Source organism: Calidris pugnax, unplaced genomic scaffold (assembly GCF_001431845.1).
Source record: "Calidris pugnax isolate Ruff unplaced genomic scaffold, ASM143184v1 scaffold143, whole genome shotgun sequence".
Lineage (NCBI taxonomy): Eukaryota > Metazoa > Chordata > Aves > Charadriiformes > Scolopacidae > Calidris > Calidris pugnax.
In genome coordinates, this window is record NW_015090861.1 from 224,824 (window position 1) to 250,177 (window position 25,354).

General features: G+C 42.5%; 1 protein-coding gene across 1 annotated transcript in view; it reads left to right on the forward strand.

Moving 5' to 3' along the window:
* Positions 1–23,080, forward strand: part of STAG1 (stromal antigen 1) — a 165,949-nt gene extending 142,869 nt beyond the window's left edge. The window contains exons 26-33 of the mRNA XM_014944245.1: positions 3,403–3,551; positions 4,647–4,775; positions 9,371–9,576; positions 12,243–12,414; positions 17,731–17,841; positions 18,597–18,711; positions 20,584–20,664; positions 20,760–23,080. Of these exons, the coding sequence (XP_014799731.1) occupies positions 3,403–3,551; positions 4,647–4,775; positions 9,371–9,576; positions 12,243–12,414; positions 17,731–17,841; positions 18,597–18,711; positions 20,584–20,664; positions 20,760–20,783 (987 nt within the window). The 3' untranslated portion in view covers positions 20,784–23,080. The remainder of the gene's footprint in view (positions 1–3,402; positions 3,552–4,646; positions 4,776–9,370; positions 9,577–12,242; positions 12,415–17,730; positions 17,842–18,596; positions 18,712–20,583; positions 20,665–20,759) is intronic.
* Positions 23,081–25,354: the final 2,274 nt, after the last annotated feature.

Below are 25,354 nucleotides of genomic sequence, written 5' to 3' on the forward strand. Positions count from 1 at the left end.
GTTTTTTCCCCTGAAAAATGTGCTTTACATCAACCATAAATTACTGGCCTGATGGTGAGATCCATCCTCGTTCTGCCAACAGCACAGTGTGCGCTTCACTAAATACCATTAAGGCCCTTGAAGTACCAGCTACATCCATTATGTGGAGAAATCACTTCTATAAATTAGATGTTTGCAAATCAGCTGGGCCTCCCCAAATTCATCCCAGAGTCCTAAGGGGTTTCCTGGAGCAATCTGGAAGCTGAGAGAGATCATTTGAGAAAACCTTGAGAGAGATCATCTTTGAGAAAATCAGATGATGCTTCCAGAAGTATCGGCGAGTGTCGAAGTAGTTCCTGTCTTTAAATCTTGGAGCTAGGAAGAAGCCAGGTGCCATGCCATGGATCAGCCTAATATCATTTCATGAAAAAAAACAAATAATGAGATAAGCTATTTGCAAGTGCCTAAATGACAGGGAACAGCCAGTAGGAATTTGTCAAGAAGAAATCGTGTCAAATTATGCTGCTTTCATTAATTATATGGTAACAGAGCTTTTGGATATCAGAGAAACAGTAGATTTAATGTTGTCAGTGACATGGTCTCCCTTGATATTCTCATTAGCAAGTTAGAAAAATGTGGTCTAAATGGCAGATCTAGAACTGATTGGAAAACTACTGAGCAGTTCATTATTGTAGTGAAAGGGCATTATCAAGGCAGCTTTGAAGGCATTTACCCAGTAATGCTGCTCAGATATTCATTAAGCCTTGAATGATGGAATAGCAATTTTGCTCCCTAAATTCAAAGATTTTTCCTTCCTCCTCCTCCTGTTCATTGGGAGGACATGGGACAATGAAGTCCCCAGCACAGGCTGCAGCCATCAGCCAGGTCACTGCTCGGGGTGACTCTCACTCAGGGAATTTCTCCAGAGCAGGAATTTCATTATGAAGCTCTCACAATCCAGGTTAGGTTCCCACCTGCTGCTCTGGGCTGCTCTCCTCTCCCCACTCCCTTCCTGCTCCCGAAATTGGGGGAGAGTGAGAGAAATGGAATTTAAATTAGAATATAATCTAGAAGGATCTCTTTATCAATATTTAACAGAGAAAGAAAATAAGTGGTTGCAAATTCAGAAATACTAATGAGGCTGAAAGAATACTGCTTGTGGAAAAAAAAAATATATGTATATTCTCAGCCTGGAAGTTTTAATGATTATACAGGCTTTTCTACCCAAGGAGTTAGTACCACAGGCCGTAGTTTATGGCAACCCTTCTTGTAACATAAAGAAAATCAGTGGTTCATACTGACCCATACCTCACTCTGCTTCCCAGCTTCAGCAAATTGTCCTTGGCCACCCAGCTCTGCTGGTGCTGTGCCTGGAGCTCCTCCACACCTGTGTGCTGCTGGCCAAGGGTGTGTTGCTTCAACAGGACGTCCTTTCTTAGAATTTGCAGTCACGGGTCATCAAATATTGAGTTTGGAGTAGGAAATACTCCTTTGTTTGTTTTTCAACATGTTTATTACAAAAGATAACAACAAATACAGAAGTTCCATATCTCCTCAGTGGGGGCAGGCTACCAATGAGTTCACATTTTGGTATTGAAACGTTGCCTCCCACTCACAAAAAAAAACTGGATTTGAGACTGGGTTCTTTGGCAACTGCTGCCTTTTCAAAACAAGAATTCCAAGTAATCTTTCTCTCAGGAAAATTGTAGGAAATTGTATAAAAAGTTCAATTTAAAAATTTAAGAGGGCTTTTTTCACGTTTTTTTTCCTAGTACTACAATGATTATGGAGACATCATTAAGGAAACCCTGAGCAAAACAAGGCAAATTGATAAAATCCAGTGTGCAAAGACGCTCATTCTCAGCTTGCAACAGGTAAGAATATTGATTTTTGTTAGAAATGCATCACTGCAAAAAATACCAGACGGGATTTTCTCTGGTGCCCTTTACAATGAAGCGAAAACTCTACAGTTCTGTTAAGAGATGATCTTGCTCCTCAATTCAGGCTGTCCCTGTTCGTTTGTCTCCGTGACCTCTGTCTCCTTAAGCCCACACCAGCAAAGTACTGGTCAGATTGAAAGGGAAGAAAGAGAGAGAAGAACCTTGAGGGCAGTTTGGTCCAAGCTGATTCATAGCGTTTGCCACCTGGTGAACAAGAAGAATTAGGATGACTTTTTCTTCTTACAATTAGCTGGAATTAATGCATCTTCTTTACATTTTGTCTAAATACTTGATTGATTTTTTCAAACTTGAAGCTAATTAGTTTAAGTCTTCCAATATTGTTAAACATGTTTTTTCCCCTGAAAAATGTGCTTTACATCAACCATAAATTACTGGCCTGATGGTGAGATCCATCCTCGTTCTGCCAACAGCACAGCGTGCGCTTCACTAAATACCATTAAGGCCCTTGAAGTACCAGCTACATCCATTACGTGGAGAAATCACTTCTATAAATTAGATGTTTGCAAATCAGCTGGGCCTCCCCAAATTCATCCCAGAGTCCTAAGGGGTTTCCTGGAGCAATCTGGAAGCTGAGAGAGATCATTTGAGAAAACCTTGAGAGAGATCATCTTTGAGAAAATCAGATGATGCTTCCAGAAGTATCGGCGAGTGTCGAAGTAGTTCCTGTCTTTAAATCTTGGAGCTAGGAAGAAGCCAGGTGCCATGCCATGGATCAGCCTAATATCATTTCATGAAAAAAAACAAATAATGAGATAAGCTATTTGCAAGTGCCTAAATGACAGGGAACAGCCAGTAGGAATTTGTCAAGAAGAAATCGTGTCAAATTATGCTGCTTTCATTAATTATATGGTAACAGAGCTTTTGGATATCAGAGAAACAGTAGATTTAATGTTGTCAGTGACATGGTCTCCCTTGATATTCTCATTAGCAAGTTAGAAAAATGTGGTCTAAATGGCAGATCTAGAACTGATTGGAAAACTACTGAGCAGTTCATTATTGTAGTGAAAGGGCATTATCAAGGCAGCTTTGAAGGCATTTACCCAGTAATGCTGCTCAGATATTCATTAAGCCTTGAATGATGGAATAGCAATTTTGCTCCCTAAATTCAAAGATGCTGATCTGCTGGGCGATGTCGGCGCTTTAGAAAGCAGCATAAGGACACAGAACCCTCTTGATGAGTTGGGTGAATAACGGGTGCAGTTCAGTGAAGGTAGGTGCAAAATTGTGTCCAAGAGTTACCGTCTGCTCAAGCACAAGGTGGGGGACAAGGGACAACCAGCAGTGACACAGAAGGGAGTCTGGGAAGGGGATTAGAAGATGAATGTAAAAGAACTCTGTCACATCTGTGTGAACAAAGTAGTCTCAATGCTCACTCTGAGCCATAACGGGTTAAGAACAAAAGTTTTTCTCAAGAAAAGTGTTTTGTGGCTCACAGGTGTTAACGCTGGAATTCTTTCTCTAGCTGTTTAACGAGCTCGTTCAGGAGCAAGGTCCCAATTTGGACAGGACATCTGCCCACGTGAGTGGAATTAAGGAACTGGCCCGTCGGTTTGCCCTCACCTTTGGCTTGGACCAGATCAAGACAAGAGAGGCCGTGGCCACACTACACAAGTGAGTGGTGGTAAATAAACTAGATTTTTATATTATATTCCAATTAAAACCTTCACTCAGCCTACCTTTTCTAAAGGTACGTCATCTTAACAGGTCCTGGAATACTGATAGATTTTTCTAGTGTGTGTAGAGAAATGGGGGGGAGGTGGTACATGTATGTATGAAAGAAAGGAAGTAAAACTAAACTAGCTGCTACATAATTATTTGTTGGAATTTATTGGGATGGCCATATTTTTCTATCTCTGGTAAAGCCACTGGTATGATACATATTTGTGTGGAGTGTATCTAAGGGATACAGTGTGTAGATAGAGCTTTGTACCACACCACTGTGGGTTCTGTGGGCACCAAGGGCTTTTAGAAAACAATAATCCAAAAATATTTTTTAATTATTTTTTTTTAACCAGATTGATGCTTTTTATGTAACTGTTGCATAGGAAAGTATAGAGAGGTGCTGCTAAATTTAAATTCTGCGTTTCCCATGCCATAAAAGGGTTAGAATATTAAAGTTTGCTCTCTCAGAGACTAAGTCATTAAGTCTAAGAGTAGGAAGGCATGATCAACGTGCTACCAGACACTTTCCTGGGCCACTGAAAGAGAAATGAAGACATGCATGTGCCCTTTTTGGATAGTGGAAAGTCAATATTTTCTTTAGTCTCAAATGATAAAGCAAAGACAAGACAGAGATGGATGTATCGATGTCCTGGTAAGTAAAGTCTCTTCTCTGACTCTTGATACAGAAGTTGTATCTTGTTATATCTTATCAATTATTTGTATTACAAGCTTCTGCCTCATGCAGAACCAAGAGCGATTCCCACCAAGGCAGTGGCTTTTGGCACCTGCCAAGTTTCTTAGATTGTGGAAAGTTCCTTCTTACCACGTGCCTGGAGATACCTTGTCTTTGAGATTGAAGCCTCACAAATGGAGACGGAACGTTTGATTCCTCTTTGACCAAAAGCAGCTGTTTGCTAGTAATGGGGGGGGAAAAAAGTTCTGATGGGTTATAAAGATAGAAAGAATTTCATCACAGTTCAGATTTTGGGGAACGTTTTTATTTTGTTAAAAATGTCTGAAAATGTTAACATTTCTTTACTCTAGAGATGGCATAGAGTTTGCCTTCAAATACCAGAATCAAAAAGGACAAGACTATCCACCTCCTAACCTTGCTTTCCTTGAAGTGCTTAGTGAATTTTCTTCTAAACTCCTGCGACAGGACAAAAAGACTGTGTAAGTACCGCTCCCTTTCTTCTCGGGGTTTTGCTGGGCTCTCCCAGTCCCTGCAGCGTGGGCTTCAGCTCTGAGGGCTTCACAGTCTAAGGTGGGGGGGGCTGTAGGAAGTCCCAGTGAGACATTGCACATGTGTAGTTATTCATCAGTTTATATTTTAAAGTAAGAAAACTAAAAGAGAAAAGGAAAGTCAGATTACTGATGAGTTACATCAGTTACTGATGAGGTAAGTCTGAGACCTCACAAAACAGTGTTCCTTAAAATTTTCCATGGGGCACTGAAAATAAAAAACCAACCTTTTTTTCAGGCTGGAAGGAAAAAAGTGAAATGTTAGTGCAGGGGATTTACAGACCAGTAAACACTGCAGTGACATCTGTTTCTGTTAGACATTTACGTAAAATGTAAATAGATATTTGTTGTTTATTTTAATATATTGAGTTAAACTGGGAAATAAGGGTTTGTCAAGGCTTCTGTTACTGGCATGATGGGATAGAGGAAGAGGCCGAGAGAGACACCGTTGCTGGTTAGGGCAGAGCAGGGTGGTAGAGAACTGGCCACTTGGATTTGATGTGGTGGGTAATTACTGCAGATGAACTACTGGAAATAAATCAGAGGTGTTGTTGGTAAGAACTGGATAAAAAGCAAGAAATACTATTTTATGAGCAACATCAAGAGGGGCTGCGGGTATCAACAGAACTGGCAAAGAGCAAACTGGATGATGGAGGGCATGTTCACAGGGAAGACGTTGTCAGCGTCACTGGGGAGACAACGCTCTACATTTCTAATATGTTTTGTAGCAAATATCCGGGATTTGGGCACGGGGCAGAAGAAGGGGAAAAGGAAAAGCCAGCCAAAAATCAGCCAAGCACTACATGCCCAGCGTGGAACTGAATCCCTTGAACAACTTTATGACCATTTAAAAAATGCAATTGCCAGATCTGATTTATGGTTCTAGATATCTTTCCACTCAGTTTTTAACCACAATGAGTGTAAGTCATATATATCTACCATAACTACCTCAACTGGCTCCTCCTGTCAAACTTTTCTGTAGTTTTTCTGGGAAGGCAATTGTTTTAAAGAACTTTTCTATTAGACGGGATTTGGGCACGGGGCAGAAGAAGGGGAAAAGGAAAAGCCAGCCAAAAATCAGCCAAGCACTACATGCCCAGCGTGGAACTGAATCCCTTGAACAACTTTATGACCATTTAAAAAATGCAATTGCCAGATCTGATTTATGGTTCTAGATATCTTTCCACTCAGTTTTTAACCACAATGAGTGTAAGTCATATATATCTACCATAACTACCTCAACTGGCTCCTCCTGTCAAACTTTTCTGTAGTTTTTCTGGGAAGGCAATTGTTTTAAAGAACTTTTCTATTAGAGTTAACGATTATGAATATTATAGCTTTATCTGTGTTATAAGAAATGCATTTTGGTTAACTGCATATAATTTTTAACATATATACACCTGAACCAATTCAGTTTTTTTAACTGTATCAATAATTTGTCAATCCAGCAAACACAGAAGAAATAGTTAAAGGAGCTTGAGAACTGGATGGTCCGGTGGGGCTGGTGTGACACTCCATTTTTGAAACTGCTCTTTATTGTTATATCCTTGAATCTTGTCAACCTCGGTCCTGTTCTTCAGGACAGGACTGAAGGATAATGGGATTTTATGACTATCTCCTTAGCTGAACCTTAGATACTCCTACATCTGTTAGTTTAAGTGCCATTAGCCTGATTCCCATTTAATTCAGTGAAGTTTATCCTTCCTGTACAGCCATTATCCCTTCCACAAGCTTCTCCAGTGTAGAAAATTTGAAGTGACACCATTCTGTGCAGTTTATGTGACAGCTTAACTGGACCCGATCCTTTGCAGGAAATTCAGTTATTCAGGAGATCTTGTTCGGAAGTGACACCATTCTGTACAGTTTACGTGGCAGCTTAACTGGACCCGATGAGGAAATTCAGTTATTCAGGAGATCTTGTTCCTTCACCTTCTATGTTGCCATTTAAATTTTTTTCTCAAAGGTTCTTCCACTTGTTGGTGCCCACAAACACAACCACTACTGTAAATACTGCTGTGGTGGAATCCATTTCTCCTGCTTTTGTCTGTCTTTATTGTAGTCATCTTTATCTGAGCTATTTGTTTCAGCTGAATGGGAAGATCAGTGAAAAGTAATAGGTCCTTCAGGGCATGATTTATCTGCTCTGTGCTAAATGACTGCCTTAAGATGAGTTCAGACATGCCCTAGGTTCCATTGGGCTGTGGGGACTATGAAAAGACTCAACACAACTTGCTTGTATGAATAGATTTCTTCTGGAGATCCCTGCACCAGACATGCCCTGGGTTCCATTGGCTGTGGGGACTATGAAAAGAGTCAACACAACTTGCTTATATGAATAGATTTCTTCTGGAGATCCCTGCATTGCTGTCCTTGGGAGATGTCATGTTTGCACCCAGCAGGCAGTGGCTGCGTTGCCCGTGGAGCTTTGGCTCTGCTCTGGGGAGTTGATTTGCCCTTCTCTATAGCTTGACTCCTCCAATCCACAGGGACCTCTCCCCCTCCCTCCAAAGGGGTTGCCTGTGAGCAGGAAGGTACGTGACCACCATCTGGTGGAGAAGTCCCGTCTACGGGATCATTTACCTCCTCCCTGGTTTGATCTCCTCCTGCCAAGTGACTGTCCCTGAACTCAGCAATGGGCTCACAGTTTGGAGCCAAAAGTCCTCTAGAATAACCCTGAAAGTCTCACGGACACATACTCCCTGTCCCAGAAGTCCTCCAGCTGAGCTTCCCAACCCCCCAAAAGATGAATTATCTAGGTGTTATGTCTGCATGTGCCATCTGCCCTTGGTACAGAATGCCAGTCCTGTCACAGTTCAGCAAAGAGCTGCTCTTCTCAGGGCTCCTCCTGCCTTTCTGTTACTGACGGCTTTTTATCTGGAGGGAGAAAAGGGAGAAGATGTTTCCAGTTTGGGAATGGGGCCTCATTGCTTTAATTAGTTTTCCCCATCCTGTTTGTTTATTCTGCTTCTCGTTTTGTGAGTAACCTCCGGAATTAGTGATTGATAGCCATTTATGGATTTATTGAAATCCATGGACTTAATATAAAACTGTGCATTTCGGGTGCCAGCCTCTTACACCCAGCAACAAAACTGAATAATTAGACTGAGGTGGTTACAGACCCATAGGCAGGGAGAGGCAGAGGAATTAATGTGAGATGGTGTAGAGGTGAAATGTCCTGTGGAGACATTTCTTTCCATTTCTTTCTCTCCAATAGAGAGGTTTGCTTAGGCTAGACAAGTGGGTGTCTGAAGGGAGATGAGACAGAGCCTCAGTGAGGTGTTCTCACTTCTAGAAATTCAGAGTTTCTATCCTTGTTGGAGCTGGTAAGAATTGCCACTATGAAGCTCCTCTAAAATGCTGAGCAAAATTGTCAGAAGTTTGGCATCTAATCAGGAAAGAACCCCCAAGGGGTGTAGTTTTTCCTTCTTCACCCTATGGACATAACCTGTGCGCTCCGGTTAGATAAATATAAATTGGATGCAGGAAAAGTTATTCCTTTCCAAGATTATTCCGCAGATAAATTCTCTGAAGTCATGACTTTGAGCAGAGTCATCCTCTTTACTGAACCAAAACAAAATCCCATTAAGAAGGGGTTGTGATCATTACCCGGGCACATGCAGGGTGGCTCCTTGGCCTGTGCTGATGCCTACATCACGTGAGGGTCTGCCGTGGCTGAGCCTGCCATGAGCTGGCAGGGGAAAGGCAGAGGCACAGAGTTCATTTCCGTGCAGAATGTGGGGGGTGACTCCCACTGATGGCAACCTGGCAACGTGAAATGGTTCTGTGGAATCATGATCCAGGGCTGCACCCCGAGGTGTTTGCAGGAGGGGTAGAGGTGATGTTTAAGGATCCTGAGGTCTCTTGCCTGAACTCTGAATGCCTGCTTCGGCAGCTTCAAATCCATTAGAATCGCTTTCATGTGGATTTGCATACTCATTTTAAGGACTATTTCTAATACCATGATTAAATAATCAATAGAAAAAGAAAACAACTCAAGTGTCCTCCAGACCGCGTCTAGGGTTCCTCGCTTAAGTTAACAAGTGAGCATTTGGCTTCTCCATGGCAGTAAAACAGATCTGCAAGATGTTAATTGAAAAATAACCATTTGCATTTGAGGAAACCGTTTTTCCTGTTCCAAGAGGATATCCTGCATCCTCTCAGCAGCCATTCTAACTCCTTCTGTCTGCTGACACACTAACGATACGTACAAGTGGCTTCCTCGCTGCGCAGAACAGAAAAGGAATTGCAGTGGAGCGTGCTGAGAGCCCTCGTGGAGAGGTGTGGGGGGAAGGTGTTGGGGAGGAGAACACTTTGTGTTGTTGATCTGTGGGTAACCTGTGCCTGATTAACCACGTGACTTGGTTCTTACTGGGTCAGATACAATCCCCTATCAGCACATATTATTAAATTAAAATAAGGGAACCCTATGTGAGATTTGTGTTAAGCTCTCAACAATACAAAGAGGGGTTGCAGATTAATCTGCTGCTCTTCTGTACTCATTGTCTTTTTTTTTTTTTTTTCCCCAGTCACTCCTACTTGGAGAAGTTTCTGACAGAACAGATGATGGAAAGAAGAGAAGATGTATGGCTTCCACTCATCTCCTACAGAAACTCACTAGTTACGGGTGGTGAAGACGACAGAATGTCTGTGAACAGCGGGAGCAGCAGCAGCAAAGCCTCTTCAGTGAGGAATAAGAAAGGACGGCCACCGCTCCACAAAAAGAGAGTAGAAGGTGCGTAGGGTTTTAGGTTGCCTGGTAGAGGTATTTCTCATTTTCTCCATGTATTCTTACGAGTCCTTATGGTTTATCAATTACTGCTGAAATACAGGATATATTCTCTATGTAGTGAAAACAAGACACTGTTCTGCAAATTCCTCTCAAGGCTGAACAGGTCTTGCTGGGAGATGCCATTGCGAGTCCCCGTTCCTGTCTGCCTCCACTGGGATCTGCGGGTTCACAACTGTTCAAAGCTGGGAACAGGAGGTGTTTGTGGAGTTATCTGCTCCACACCTTCCACAGCCATGGACCTCTGCTGTCCTGCCTGTGTTCAGTCTGAAGCAGTTGTTAATCAACAGGATGTCAGAGCAAACTCGAGGCAGAAATTCCTATACAGATCTGTATTTTGCAGGACCACTAGAGAACCCTAAAAAGACCCTTTTTTTTTGTTTAAAATGGTATTGATATCCAGTTTATATTTACTCTTTCTGTGACTTCAGGCATGTTCATCAGGAATGTGGCTGTGATAGTCAATTTCTTACAAGGTTGCATCTGTTCCTGGTTAATCCCTATGATGTAGCATGTACCTTTGTGAATATAAATTTAGAGTAGGTGGGATGTAAGTGGGATCCTTAAACTTCAGAGACTTTTCCATGGTCAGTATCTACAATGGTAACTCCTCAGTGAGGAACCTAATGCAAATTTGCCTGAACCTACAGCAATTTCCCAAACTGTTCAGGCCCATTCTCCATCACAGCTCATGTTGAGCTGTGCCAAGCCCTTCAGTTCCTTATTGCCAACCAAGAGTTTGGGTAGACAAAGTACCACTTCCTTTCTTCAGATACTGTTTTCCTTCCTTTAGGATGCTGTAATTTTCACAGAATTTCACAGAAACTGCTGAGGGTTTTTTCTTTCCTCTTTTCACTATTTTAATTCTATTTTATCGTATTCTACTAATATCCCCTTATTTTTCCTAAGAAGCATAGGAACATCTTTTCTTCCCTGCAGGGCAAGTCTCAGTCTCATGACATAGTGTTTATGGCAGTGTTGGCCTCCTGCTTTTTTGTGTTTCCCTTTCAATGGGCAGTAGAAGGGAGAACTGACTTGCAACGCTTCCCATTTGAATATCCCCTTTCTTAGCAACAGCTGTGGTCTGGAATTTTCCACAAACATCACCGATTTAAAAACGGTGTAGGCCAAACACCCAGTTAGTCAGGTGTGTGTTCAGGTGCTGAAAGCTGTGAACGTACAGCCCTTTCCACCAGGAGATCATCCAGCTGCAACACAGGCTCTGCCAGGACTCGCTGTGGGTCTGACAGGGCTCTGACATCTACAGAGGGTACGAGTCTCTGTTTGCATTCTACCAACACCGTGTCATCAGAAGACACCCAACATTTATCTTACCTTAGGCACAGTGGTCTAATGTCACTGGCACTGCACCCCACAATAATATAAGCAGCTGGAAGGACACCACCTACTTAATTTTTGGATGTTCCTTTCGTGTGCAGCAGGCATGATTGTGTTGTGCCATAAATATGCTTCCTTTTGAAACCTGGAAAAAGGAAAGCCAAGAAATCCTGGAGCCAGGTTGTCTGTATTTTTCATGTGAAGACACAGATTTCTGCCCCAGCGAGATCCTATTCCGTATGTACCAGTAATGAGCTCGTCAAATAATCAGAGATTAGATCCTCAGAAATAAGTACTTACTGTTCACTCCTCTTTGTAACTTGAGCTATGAAGAACCGGTCTTAGGAGCAAATTACTGATGGTCTATATGTAATATGTACACAAGTCTCTCGTCTTTTTTATCTTTACATATTTTTATAACTCTTCTAAAAATCCCATCTTTAATCTTAATCTGACAGCACAGTTACAAATTTGGAGCTCTCTTTCTGTCCAGGCTGGAGAACGTTCCCTCTTGCTCCAGGAAGTAAATCTGCTTTGTGACATTTCTTCACAATGCCTTAAGGAAATCAAACATAAATAGGATTTTTAAAAAAATTCCTAACGTAAAAAAGGTGCAAAGATAAATTCAAGATTAAACAGGCAGCTTTTTAGACAACATTTATAAATATCCTGCCCCAATTTAAAGTTCCCACCACCCAGACTCTCCTCTCCTCTGAAATGCCCCCCTGTACCCCACTGAACTGCTTCTCACTTGAGTTTCTAAAGATCCGTGCTGGCCAGATCCGGGTGTTTGTCCTCCACCCTCAACTTGTTTATCTTGTTTGCTGTATGAGGTGAGATTAACACTCTCATATTTAGATTGTAAACTCAGTAGTTGGGATTATCTCTGTTGTGTCTGTGCAAGGCACACAATTCAGGTAGTGCTGTAATACAATATTTATTTGCAGTGTTGGGGGGGTTTGTTCATTTGATAAATATTTTTACTTTAAATTCTTGTTGGGAATAGCTGCTAGTAATCCTTATAATCCTTCCTTAAAGGACCACAAAATCAGAGCTGAAAATTTTATCATTTTGAGTATTTATCCCGTTGAAAATCAAATTTGGAGGAGGTGCCGGCACTAAAATGAAGGGTATGGAAGTGTGTGAGTAGATGGAGGGCTCTCATGGCTCATGTGTGGTGTTCGTTCAGGGAGTCAACTGAAGGACTCCTGGAGGCACACACACTGCACGTTATCACAACTGCCTCGGTAACTTTAAATGTTCCTTTTTTCCAGATGAGAGCCTGGAAGGCTCGTGGCTGAACAGGACTGAAAACATCCATACTCCAGGGGCACTGCAGGCACCACAGCTCACCTCGACTGTCTTGCGAGAGAACACCAGGCAGATGGGAGAGCAGATCCAGGAGCACGAGTCCGAGCAAGGATCTGAGCAAGATTTTTTACACAAGTAAGTGCTGGAATTTCAGTATCAAACAAGTGAGCCAGGCAAAGGAGTTGTGTGTTATTGATACGGACAGTCTCGGTCTGTGGCTCCATATATGCAGGGTTTATTTGCAAAAACAACTGGAAATGTGTTGGCTCATAGTGTGGATCATTTTGAGTATTTATCCCGTTGAAAATCAAATTTGGAGGAGGTGCTGGCACTAAAATGAAGGGTATGGAAGTGAGCAGACAGAGGGCTCTCATGGCTCATGTGTGGTGTTCGTTCAGGGAGTCAACTGAAGGACTCCTGGAGGCACACACACTGCACGTTATCACAACTGCCTCGGTAACTTTAAATGTTCCTTTTTTCCAGATGAGAGCCTGGAAGGCTCGTGGCTGAACAGGACTGAAAACATCCATACTCCAGGGGCACTGCAGGCACCACAGCTCACCTCGACTGTCTTGCGAGAGAACACCAGGCAGATGGGAGAGCAGATCCAGGAGCACGAGTCCGAGCAAGGATCTGAGCAAGATTTTTTACACAAGTAAGTGCTGGAATTTCAGTATCAAACAAGTGAGCCAGGCAAAGGAGTTGTGTGTTATTGATACAGACAGTCTTGGTCTGCGGCGCCATATATGCAGGGTTTATTTGCAAAAACAACTGGAAATGTGTTGGCTCATAGCTCAGCAATACTTCTATTATTTTCACTTCCAGGAAAGACAGATTGTAATGAAATTGGGGTTAAAATTATCTCATAATGTAACCATGTGATTACGGTAAATTTTCCTGGTGTTTGTGCCCCCAGGTTGGATCAAACTGTTTCTCCAACAGGCCCGTTGGATGTTCTCTTTCCTCTCCCTCTGCCCTGTGGCATGGTACAGTGAAGGTTCTCCCAACATCCTGATTTCTTGTCAATTGACTCTTCAATCCAGTTCCAGCTGCTGAGCTAATAATTCCTGTTTCTAGGGTAATTGCCTGCAGGCAGTTTTATTTTGCCCTAAATTTATATGTACTTTTTGTCACTCAACTCCCATTTTATTACCTCCATTTAGAAGGGAAAAATGTTGGTTATTACCTGTCAGCAGTTATTTAAGAATAGAGAAATGCTATTATGTGTTATTGCTATTAATTTGGAGATACAGACTAACAGTATCTGGTTTGGAGACTATTTTTATAACTTTTATAGCCAAATGTACAGATCTGATTTATCTGTATAAAAAAGCTGTATTATGCTGGCCAGGTGAATTGGGTTTTTCCCAATGTAGTATAGTATAAAGTGGCCAAATTATCCCTCTTGGTTTTCCTCCAGCTTTTGTCCATCATGTTTTTCTTGATACACGTTCCCCAGCTTCCCAATTCTTCTTGAACTTGAACTCACCTTGCTTGATCTTAAACTTCATTGCTTCATCCTGCATTCTTTAATCATTGAATTTTCTAAATACGAATAATTAATAATGCTCATTTTGCCTGGGGAAGTAACACGTTCTGCAGTTTCAGGGTATATGTATGCCACCATTTACATTGAAGCTCTTAAAGTTTGCCCATTTGTGAGCATGGGCTCTCAAAAAATTTGAGTGACTTGTAAAGAAATGTTTTCTTTTGAAGGTATAACTTCTCTCCTTGCTTGTGTGTGACAGGCACACAGCAGGGACACAGACACAACCTCAATGGGATCCATTAATTAGTGCCCACCACATTTGATAGTCACAGCTCAGCTGGCTACAAATACCTAGTAGTTTTTGGAGCACGTACAGCATTTGGTGTTTCTATACATGAGTTCAGCCAACTTTCTTTCCCCGTCTTAACCATCTGGGGTTACATCAGATGAGACAGGGCAAGCCCAGCCATGGATTTCCTCCCCTACACCTTGCAGACCAGCAGGTAGTCCCAGCTGGCCACACAGAGCCCCTGCTCACATCAGTCCCATGGCAGCTTTTCATCTTAATCCCACAGAATGTGAGGTCTAAATTCATGTCTCTTACTTGCCTTTCCAAGATCAAGGATTTGCCTCCCAATCTGCCTCCCCAGATGTTGCCATAACTTCTAGAGTATAAGGAAGATGTTGTTGCTCTCAGTTTCTCCTCATTTTTTTTCTACTCTGCAGTAAAAACAAAACAAAGAAAGTTGAGGAAGCAGAACTTCATTTCTGATCTCACCTATCACTAAGCTCAATCTCAGTGAACACTGATTAGTTATGGAAGGTGGGAGAGCTGCCTGTCACGGGGTTTCACTCCTGACCCCGAGGAGCAGACACTGCCTTAGGCTGCAGGAGAACCATCCCCTTTTCTCAGGGATGGGGGAAGTTAAACCAGGCTCAGGTGAACGTTGTGAGCAGAGACCCCAAACTTTGCTGCCCCTCAGCCCAGGAGAGCTAAAGGGTAAAATAAATCCAGAGCAGTCAGTTCCTGAACACAAGGGGTTAATCACATCCAGAAGAATAGGTTGTTCCAGGTCGTTTTCACATGGGCTATCCCAGTTTATTATGTCCATCTTATTAGGACATAATACAATAAAAACTGGTGCGTTCAGGGAGTCAACTGAAGGACTCCTGGAGGCACACACACTGCACGTTATCACAACTGCCTCGGTAACTTTAAATGTTCCTTTTTTCCAGATGAGAGCCTGGAAGGCTCGTGGCTGAACAGGACTGAAAACATCCATACTCCAGGGGCACTGCAGGCACCACAGCTCACCTCGACTGTCTTGCGAGAGAACACCAGGCAGATGGGAGAGCAGATCCAGGAGCACGAGTCCGAGCAAGGATCTGAGCAAGATTTTTTACACAAGTAAGTGCTGGAATTTCAGTATCAAACAAGTGAGCCAGGCAAAGGAGTTGTGTGTTATTGATACAGACAGTCTTGGTCTGCGGCGCCATATATGCAGGGTTTATTTGCAAAAACAACTGGAAATGTGTTGGCTCATAGCTCAGCAATACTTCTATTATTTTCACTTCCAGGAAAGACAGATTGTAATGAAATTGGGGTTAAAATTATCTCATAATGTAACCATGTGATTATGGTAAATTTTCCTAGTGTTTGTGCCCCCAGGTGGGATCAAACTGTTTCTCTAACAGGCCCGTTGGATGTTCTCTTTCCTCTCCCTCTGCCCTGTGGCATGGTACAGTGAAGGTTCTCCCAACATCCTGACTTCTTGTCAATTGACTCTTCAATCCAGTTCCAGCTGCTGAGCTAATAATTCCTGTTTCTAGGGTAATTGCCTGCAGGCAGTTTTATTTTGCCCTAAATTTATATGTACTTTTTGTCACTCAACTCCCATTTTATTACCTCCATTTAGAAGGGAAAAATGTTGGTTATTACCTGTCAGCAGTTATTTAAGAATAGAGAAATGCTATTATGTGTTATTGCTATTAATTTGGAGATACAGACTAACAGTATCTGGTTTGGAGACTATTTTTATAACTTTTATAGCCAAATGTACAGATCTGATTTATCTGTATAAAAAAGCTGTATTATGCTGGCCAGGTGAATTGGGTTTTTCCCAATGTAGTATAGTATAAAGTGGCCAAATTATCCCTCTTGGTTTTCCTCCAGCTTTTGTCCATCATGTTTTTCTTGATACACGTTCCCCAGCTTCCCAATTCTTCTTGAACTTGAACTCACCTTGCTTGATCTTAAACTTCATTGCTTCATCCTGCATTCTTTAATCATTGAATTTTCTAAATACGAATAATTAATAATGCTCATTTTGCCTGGGGAAGTAACACGTTCTGCAGTTTCAGGGTATATGTATGCCACCATTTACATTGAAGCTCTTAAAGTTTGCCCATTTGTGAGCATGGGCTCTCAAAAAATATGAGCAACTTCTAAAGAAATGTTCTCTTTTGAAGGTATAACCTCTCTCCTTGCTTGTGTGTGACAGGCACACAGCAGGGACACAGACACAACCTCAATGGGATCCATTAATTAGTGCCCACCACATTTGATAGTCACAGCTCAGCTGGCTACAAATACCTAGTAGTTTTTGGAGCACGTACAGCATTTGGTGTTTCTATACATGAGTTCAGCCAACTTTCTTTCCCCGTCTTAACCATCTGGGGTTACATCAGATGAGACAGGGCGAGGGTTCCATGGGCAAGCCCGGCCATGGATTTCCTCCCCTGCACCTTGCAGACTGGCAGGTAGTTCTGCTCACATCAGTCCCATCAGCTTTTCATCTTAATCCCACAGAATGTGAGGTCTAAATTCATGTCTCTTACTTGCCTTTCCAAGATCAAGGATTTGCCTCCCAATCTGCCTCCCCAGATGTTGCCATAACTTCTAGAGTATAAGGAAGATGTTGTTGCTCTCAGTTTCTCCTCATTTTTTTTCTACTCTGCAGTAAAAACAAAACAAAGAAAGTTGAGGAAGCAGAACTTCATTTCTGATCTCACCTATCACTAAGCTCAATCTCAGTGAACACTGATTAGTTATGGAAGGTGGGAGAGCTGCCTGTCACGGGGTTTCACTCCTGACCCCGAGGAGCAGACACTGCCTTAGGCTGCAGGAGAACCATCCCCTTTTCTCAGGGATGGGGGAAGTTAAACCAGGCTCAGGTGAATGTTGTGAGCAGAGACCCCAAACTTTGCTGCCCCTCAGCCCAGGAGAGCTAAAGGGTAAAATAAATCCAGAGCAGTCAGTTCCTGAACACAAGGGGTTAATCACATCCAGAAGAATAGGTTGTTCCAGGTCGTTTTCACATGGGCTATCCCAGTTTATTATGTCCATCTTATTAGGACATAATACAATAAAAACTGGTGTTGCTCCTGAAGAGCTGCACTTAACTCACTCCTGGTTCCTTCTCTACAGTCCACAAATCATATCAAACGCGTTGCTGTCTACTACTGGATTTAGATGGTATTAAAAGTACAGCCTTGAAGGTAACATGTGGATATCACACTGGATGCTAAAGCTGATCAGGGTGTATATTTAAAAGCAATTTGTTTTTCGTGGTGTATGACATTTTTATTTGAAGATGTGTGTCCATTATGAACTTGGATGAATTCTTGCTCATATTTTTCCTGATCTGAGAGAGTGAAGTAGGATTTAATGGAATGAATTCGAGAAGTGCTCCCGCTTCAGGTGCCTGTCACACTAATGAATGAGCATTTTATGGAGCTGTTTTTATTGCAATGATTAATAGCTTATTTTTTTTGTGCACATACAGTGAGAGGAGACAAATTGTGGAAGGGAATCCAGAAGACGTGTGCGATGATGGATGCGATTTAAATACCTTAATGTGAAGCCTGGCCAGACACAAAACTTGAGGAGATAGATACTGTCTAAAAACAGCCAACCCCAAATTGTCAGTGTTCTCAGTCGTAATGTGCTTTCTGTTCCTTAGTCCCCAGATGCAGATATCCTGGCTGGGCCAACAGAAGCTAGAAGATTTAAATCGAAAGGACAGGACAGGAATGAACTACATGAAAGGGAGGACTGGTGTAAGGCATGCAGTGTAAGTGTGCAACTCCAGGTCACAACCATTTCAGGCCACAATGCTGTGTTTTAAATGTTACCTTTTCTGGGTCTTCTCTGACATTTTAACCCTTGTGAGGAAGGCAGAGTTACAGCTTTGCCATGTGGGAATGGACACACTTCTGTGACATTTTAACCCTCGTGAGGAGGGCAGTTACAGCTTTGCCATGTGGGAATGGACACCGGGCCGTGTGGCCACTCCAGCCCAGCTCTGCCTCTAACTGTGGCCATGAGCAGGTTCCAGGTGAACAGGGCAGCCCTGACATGGCACAAGGTCCCCTTATTCTCCTTCAACCCTTTCCATTTTGGGGGGGTTTCCATGATTTGTCTGTTCAGTAATTCCCCGTGAACTCTTCCAAGTTGTTGTCCAGTTTTCCCATGAACCTGGTTGTCCCTCTTTCTTCTGCATCCTCTTTTCTGTAGCCCCTTTTTTGGAAAAGGGCAAGCAAACACAGTCAGGTTATTGCCCTTTTCTTGTTAGGGACAAATTTAATGACTGGTTATAATGATATTACCCGGGACTTGCTGCTTCAGCCTCTGCAAGTGCCAGGTCTGCTTTTACCTAAGATTTTCTTCCAGTTACTATTAAGAAAGCAGTGCTGGCTTTATTCTCAGCATGAGGCTTTATGTGAAAGCACTAAAGGACAGGATTTGTGCCTTCTTTTTAATGACAGAGATCATGGTTGGGAAATTTAAATGCCTGGAAATGACTTTTTCTTTCTCTTTCTTTATCAGACGAGGTCTAATGGAAGATGACGCCGAGCCCATCTTTGAAGATGTAATGATGTCCTCACGAGGTCAGCTAGAGGATATGAACGAAGAATTTGAGGACACAATGGTCATTGATCTGGTCAGTAAATCTTATTAATGCCAAGTTTAAAATGGATGAAGGATAATTTAAAAGGAATTTTAGAAGCACAAACAAAAATTTCCCAAGTGTTGAGGCTGAGATCCTTTTGTCTGAACTTTAAAGAGTAGAAATGATCCGAACACCCCCTAGAACCTACACGTGCACGCTCAGGCCCAATTGGTTTTGTTCATGGAAGCAGAAGGAGTGTTGCTCAGCGCTCTCACACCTCACCAATATTCTGGACTCAGGCAGTAGGAAGGGTCTGAAGCACCATCGTGCACCTGGGACTTGACAACCTGTGAGAGCCAGGTCATGATGTACAGCGTAGCAGGTGTTCACTGTGGGTTCCTCCAATGGGCGCTGAAGAAGGTGCTGCTCTGACTGACCAGTCACCAAGGGCAAGGACAGCACTGCTGGGGGTGGAGGTGGCCTCAGGAGGTACAAATGGACTCTCCCAAATCCAGCAGCAGTGGTTGGTGCTGGTTGTTAGTTGACATTATGAAGAGTTTGGAAGCAGTATGGTCTGAAGGTGTCCTCCAGCTGTTGTTTCCCCTCTGCCATTGTCACAGCCACCACTAACTCTTTTGGTGACATGGCTCTTTCTGCAGCCACATCTGGGTCAAACCGAGAGTCACACCTTGGTGCTCTTTTTGTGTTTCCTGGCTGGTTTGGTTTCTGGGAGGTGGGGTGGATCAGGGGGTCCTTAATGCAGGTCTGGTTGGTTTACAGCCACAGGGAGAGCAGGCAGTGGTGGGTGGGCATGAGGTGGTACCTCACACTGGAGTTGCTCCCAAACAGGTCCTATCATCAGATGGCAACCTCAGGTCCTTTCTTCATGGTAACGTACTGACCATGGGCACCACTTCCTTAGCAGAGGGTAGAACCTTACTGGCCTCTCCATTGGGAGTGAACACTTCCCTGGTAAAAAGGATCAGTTTGTGTTCACACTTCAGCGGTTTTACACGTTCCTATTGCTCCTTCCACATCCAAACAATGGGCATTGGTTACTTTAGGATTGGGTTATAATGTCTTGGAAAGAAAATTTAGGCAGTAATTCAGTTGCTGCTGCTGAACACTGAGGTTATCACTGGCATTCAGATGATTATTGATGAGTAAAATCTCTCTCTTCCTGGTAACCCAAGGCAAGAAGTGAAGGAATTGATGAAGCCAGTGCAGGTCACGTTTACTCTGATGTTCCCAGGGAAGGACAACACAGAGGGTTTAATCCTCAGAAAGTATGAAATCTTAAGTACCTTTGTTTTATTACTGGCATTCAGATGATTATTGATAAGTAAAATCTCTCTTTTCCTGGTAACCCAAGGCAAGAAGTGAAGGAGTTATCACTGGCATTCAGATGATTATTGATGAGTAAAATCTCTCTCTTCCTGGTAACCCAAGGCAAGAAGTGAAGGAATTGGTGAAGCCAGTGCAGGTCACGTTTACTCTGATGTTCCCAGGGAAGGACAACACAGAGGGTTTAATCCTCAGAAAGTATGAAATCTTAAGTACCTTTGTTGTTTATTTTTAAAATCCATTTTTTGACTGTGCCAGAGCTGAAGTTTCACCATCACCTTAAAAGCATAAAGACAGTTAAAAGGCAGTTTTTATGCCATCTGGCCTACAGTCCTAATATCAGAGCATCGTTAAGTCAGCAGGAGCCTTGAGGAAGTCATTAGCTATAAGCACAGGCTTAAAATTACTTTAGAATCCATTTGTTTTTACCCCATTCCTTAAACAAAACATGAATTTACGAAGTGCTCCCTTAGTCAAAGGGGTTTTTATGAAAAAAATCCAAGCAAAGCTGCTCTGTGAAGACCAGGTGACTGTCAGTGAGCAACGGGATGTTCTGAAATGTCCAACTCCTCTTTTTAGCCACCTTCGAGGAACCGGCGAGAGCGGGCTGAGCTGAGGCCAGACTTCTTTGACTCCGCAGCTATCATCGAGGACGATTCAGTAAGGCTTTACTCCTCCCCACTGCTCTTTATCTGAGGTTCTTTCCCATGATCCTTCCACCTGATTAATTCCCCTCTCTTAAATCGTTTTTCCAGGGATTTGGAATGCCAATGTTCTGAAGTCTGGTGAAGACGTTTTACAAATTTGGAACTCTATTGTTTAGAGCTAGAGGCCTATATACTGTGATAGCTTGTATGAAAAAAAAACCACATTTTTGATGTGATACGGTTTGATTTTTAACCAAATGATTGAGGTCAATCCCTTTTCGTAGTGACAGAAAGAAGAGGAACTTCTTAATGACACAAAGGAATGTTGGCCAATCCAGTCACCTCAGAAGGGCTGACCTAAAAGATCATTTGTATCCCTGTTCTTGACTGTCCTAATACAGATTTTTTTTTTTTTTTTTCTGGATGAGGAGGAAGTTTTAAATTGTTAAGACAGCTGTCGAAATAAACACTGTTCTACATACGTTTTCTGACAACATTGAGTGAAAACAGAACTTTTTAACTTTATTTTTCTGCTGTACAATTTAAAACAGTTTTAACATTTGCCTTTTTATGTTTTAAAAGCTAGCCATTTTTATTAAACCTATGCCTATCAGCCATTGACTAGCAATGATGCTATAAGCAGGTCATTCTGGCTACAGAAAAGTGTTTTTGAACACACTGGATTTGATTAACATTATGGTACGCTTATATCCTCTCATAGGCATTGAGAAGAACACTCTTATAGAAGAGGTTAGAATTCTAATGACGTGCATCTCTGCCAAAAAATTTCAGATTCTGATATGATAAACCCAGATTTTATACTCTTGAGAAGATTTATTTTTATTTATAATGGGACATAAAGTAAGAGATGTCCATGAAGCCACTTTTCCAACAGACGCTGTGTAACATTCATTTTATATAGCACATGGGGACACAAAAACAGTAAATTTTCTATTGGTACTTGCTCTGTGCATTTTTAGCAACTTATACCAGCAAATAAAGTATTCTCAGTAAAACACACAAATGGTTCTCAAGTAATCACTTTGCTGTTTTTACTACCTACTTCAAGCCCTGCCAACCCAAGGTACATAAACAGCAACTTTCCTAGTTAAAAAAAAAAAAAAAGTAGTCAAGGGTGGGGGAAAGGAATCACTTTAGCATACTAAAAGCAATTTTAACTGTACCATAAAAAAAAAAGTCTACTTTCCATGCCGTAAATACCCTTTTGCGCTATTTTTGTAAATTAATTTTGCCAGTTAGAAGTACTGTATGTGCTGCATAGAAATTTGTGCTTAGATGGTGAAGTTCTTAAGCTTACAATGGAATACAGCTACATTTTCAGTGTTAACTGTGCATATTGAGAGTAATTCTTTGGAAAAAAAAAATACTAAGATTTTTCAAAAAAGTTAAAAACATCAAAAAAAAGCCAAAAAACCCCAAACATTCTCTCAGCTAATTCATTGTAATAAGAGATTTTTCAATGTCTTCAATAATTTGGAATTTCATTACGCTTGGATTTTATGACTCTGCCTAGTAGCTGCTACTTAGTTAAAACCGGCCCCGGTACCAGAGGTGCTGGCCATCCACAACTCCCACTGACTCCAGTGTCTCTAAGAATCAGCCCCAAAAAAATGTTAATCTTCCTTTCTGCGTTCTAATATTAGCGTTTGAGATGATACAAAGCAGATTGACCCACTTGGAGCACAGCAGTTTTAGAGGTGCTTTTATTTTTTTTTTTTTTTTTAGCAACTGCAAAATAATCATGGAGCTTTTTTTTTCTGTTACGAGCGTGTTGAAAAACAAAACAACTTTTAATGCCCAGTCCTTACTTGCTGGGAGGGAAAAGAATCTTAAATTTTACAAACAAACCAGCGTTTCACTCAGCTGAGGTTTGTTTCTTACAGTTCTCAGACATGGTTGCCAAAAATGTTTGCCGAGGTAATTCAGCCATTCCTCAGATGGTGGTTGGGTAACAAATAAAAGCCGAGAAGTAGCTGGAATATTACAAATGACTGTTCCCTCCCTTCCTCTTCTGTCCACCCCAGAATTACAGAAGGGGTGGGCAGGAATGGCTGCGTTAAATTGTCACCAGGATAACTCTGTGAGCATAGTAGCATAATCAATGCTGCCTGGTTTGAGTCAGAGTCTCAGACAAACCTTGTGCTTCACAGTCCTCTGTGTGGAAAACTGATTCCTAATTTAACATTGTAGAATACTGTATAACAAACATTTACTATCACGGTACCTGCAATGGGTTTCCAGTTCAGTTTGCAGTCAATAGGTTTTTTGTATTATGAGTGTCTCCTTGATTGGTTTTGCTAGTAATTCTGTAAATTGTACATTTACAATATGAGGTTTTTTTTTTTTCCTTTTGTACAATTTAAAACTGATGCTTCACCTTTCATTTAATAAACTATTCAAAATCATGAGTATGATGAGCACCCTCTTCACTATAACTTTCTTTTAAATGCTCGTTTGGGCCATCACATCTTGTCATCCCATTTATAGCAGCCAAAGGGAATACCAAAAGGTAATTCCCACGTAGCCCAGGCTCGACAGCCAGAGTCCAATTTTTTTTTTATTTTCTTTTTTCCTCCACTGTGGTGTATTTTGGGGTTTTTGGTTGATCTGGGGGGTTTTATTGTGAGATGATTGCTGTAAACCTGGTAAGTTGGGAAAGCTGTAAACCCAAGTTGGGAGAGCTGCATCGTTAAAAGTTTTAATTGTTTGAACTGTCACAAATTTTGAGAAAAAGAATTCACTCTCCTGCCCTTGTTCATCTGAAGTGAACTGGACCCCGTGGAAGAAATGGAAGTGGTAAAGGCTCCGAAGGTCCAACAAGCAGCTGGGCTAAACCAAGTTTTACAGATTCCTGAAAGGAAACGTCCTCTTGATATTCCTGTGGCTCCGAGAGAAAGGAGCTATTTCTGTCCAACCCATAAATGATTTCATCTCTGTTAGCGCTAAAGAAAACTGACTTATTTGTCATCTGGGCCACTTCCTAAAGAAAAAGAAATCATCTGAGTCAGATAAGTAGCAGGATGCAGGAGGTGAGGAACGGGGATGTTATTCCAGGACTGAGCTGCTCTCTAGGACTGAACACGGAATTTCCACGCGCCTGTAAGTTACCCTCCCCTCCTGCTGCACCATGAAACACAGTAAGTAACTTGTCACACCTCTGACTTCTAGGGCTGCTCTCTCTTGGAAGGATTTTATTTTCTATCTATTGTTTCTGCAGCTGACTGGAATTCAAGAGAATCTTGAGGTTTCCAGCGTGTTTCCAACACCTTGTGCTGGTGGGAGCAACTGACTGCTTGGAAATGGAGAGGATATAAAGGCCAAATTCTTGTGCTGGGAAGGGACAGAAGAGAGGATGACGACTATAGAGCTAACGAGGTTAGGAAACAATTAAGAAAGGTTGTACTTTTTCCATAGTGACAATGACAATCAAGTTTCTCAGTGTCTCCTCCTGACTCCAGACAGGCTGAAGAAACAGCTTTTGCCTCTGAACTTGGGACAGGCACAGCCACTCTACCAGTGACCTTTGAAAAAAATCCTCTTGGTCCTTACAAACTCATACAAACTCCAACTACATCTTTTCTCACAACTAAGAACTCACTTTGTGGCAGTGACCCCCAACATAATAACATCTCCTTTACCTTCCCCTGCTGTTGCAGCCAGCTGTGTTCCCTGGGGCAGTGCAGGCACCTGCTGAGAGACAGCCAGGTACATTGATGGGTCTACCTTAACCTTGCCCCTGGCCAGGGTGCAGAGTCTGACCTGAGTGCATCCCCTCCAGCTGTTACAGAAACCTGGGGAGTTTCAACCAACCTTGTGCTTGGAATCTCCTTCTGGACGACGTTTTCAGATCTCTTTTTGTTTCCCCCTGCCTTACAGGCTCCACGCTCCATGGCTGCACTCACTAGGGCACCGGCTGCACCGACTTGGGAAGAGACACCACCTGGAAAGTCACCCTCTTACCTCTCTTCCACTTCAGGCACGTGTTTGGGAGCGAAGGGAGGCAGCTGCAGAGTGCAGGTAGGGTAGTTCCCAGTCTGGTAATGTAATGATGTCATTAATAACTGAGGTCACTTACAACAGACAGGTCACTACGGGGTTTCACGTGCTTGGCAGCTCCTTGCAGTAGTGCCACACGTGACAGAGGCTGTTACTCACTACCTTCTGGGGCTGTAGTTAAAATGCAGCTTCTAACAAGCAGAGTGAGCACGGGGCCCAAGGCTGATCAGCAGGACCATCTGCTGCAGCGGTTCCTGGCACGTCTGGCAAATAACAATACAAAAAATTAGGCTGGAAGAGGACTCTGGAGGTCTCCATTTCAACCCTCTGCTGTGGGAGAAAAGCCCCCCACGCTCAGGGAGAAGAGTTTTTATGTCCACCAGAATTGTTCTTTTTCCAATTTGGGTGCATGGTCTCTTGTCCTTCAAGAGGAGCCTGGCTCCATCCTCTCTATCCCACCGGTGCCCACAGCCTGGAGGCCACTGATACCAACCTGAGACCTGGTGTTGCTGCAGCCAGCACAGAGAAGTTGCAGCTGGGGACAGTCTGGCAGAGGAACAGAAGAGGTTAGTCTGGTACCAGCAAAGCCTGGGCTCCAGTGCACTGAAAGCCAAGCCCAGGAACGAAGGAACCAAGGGAGCATCTGATCTTGAGCAATCACTAACAGCTCACCTGCGGCCGCCACT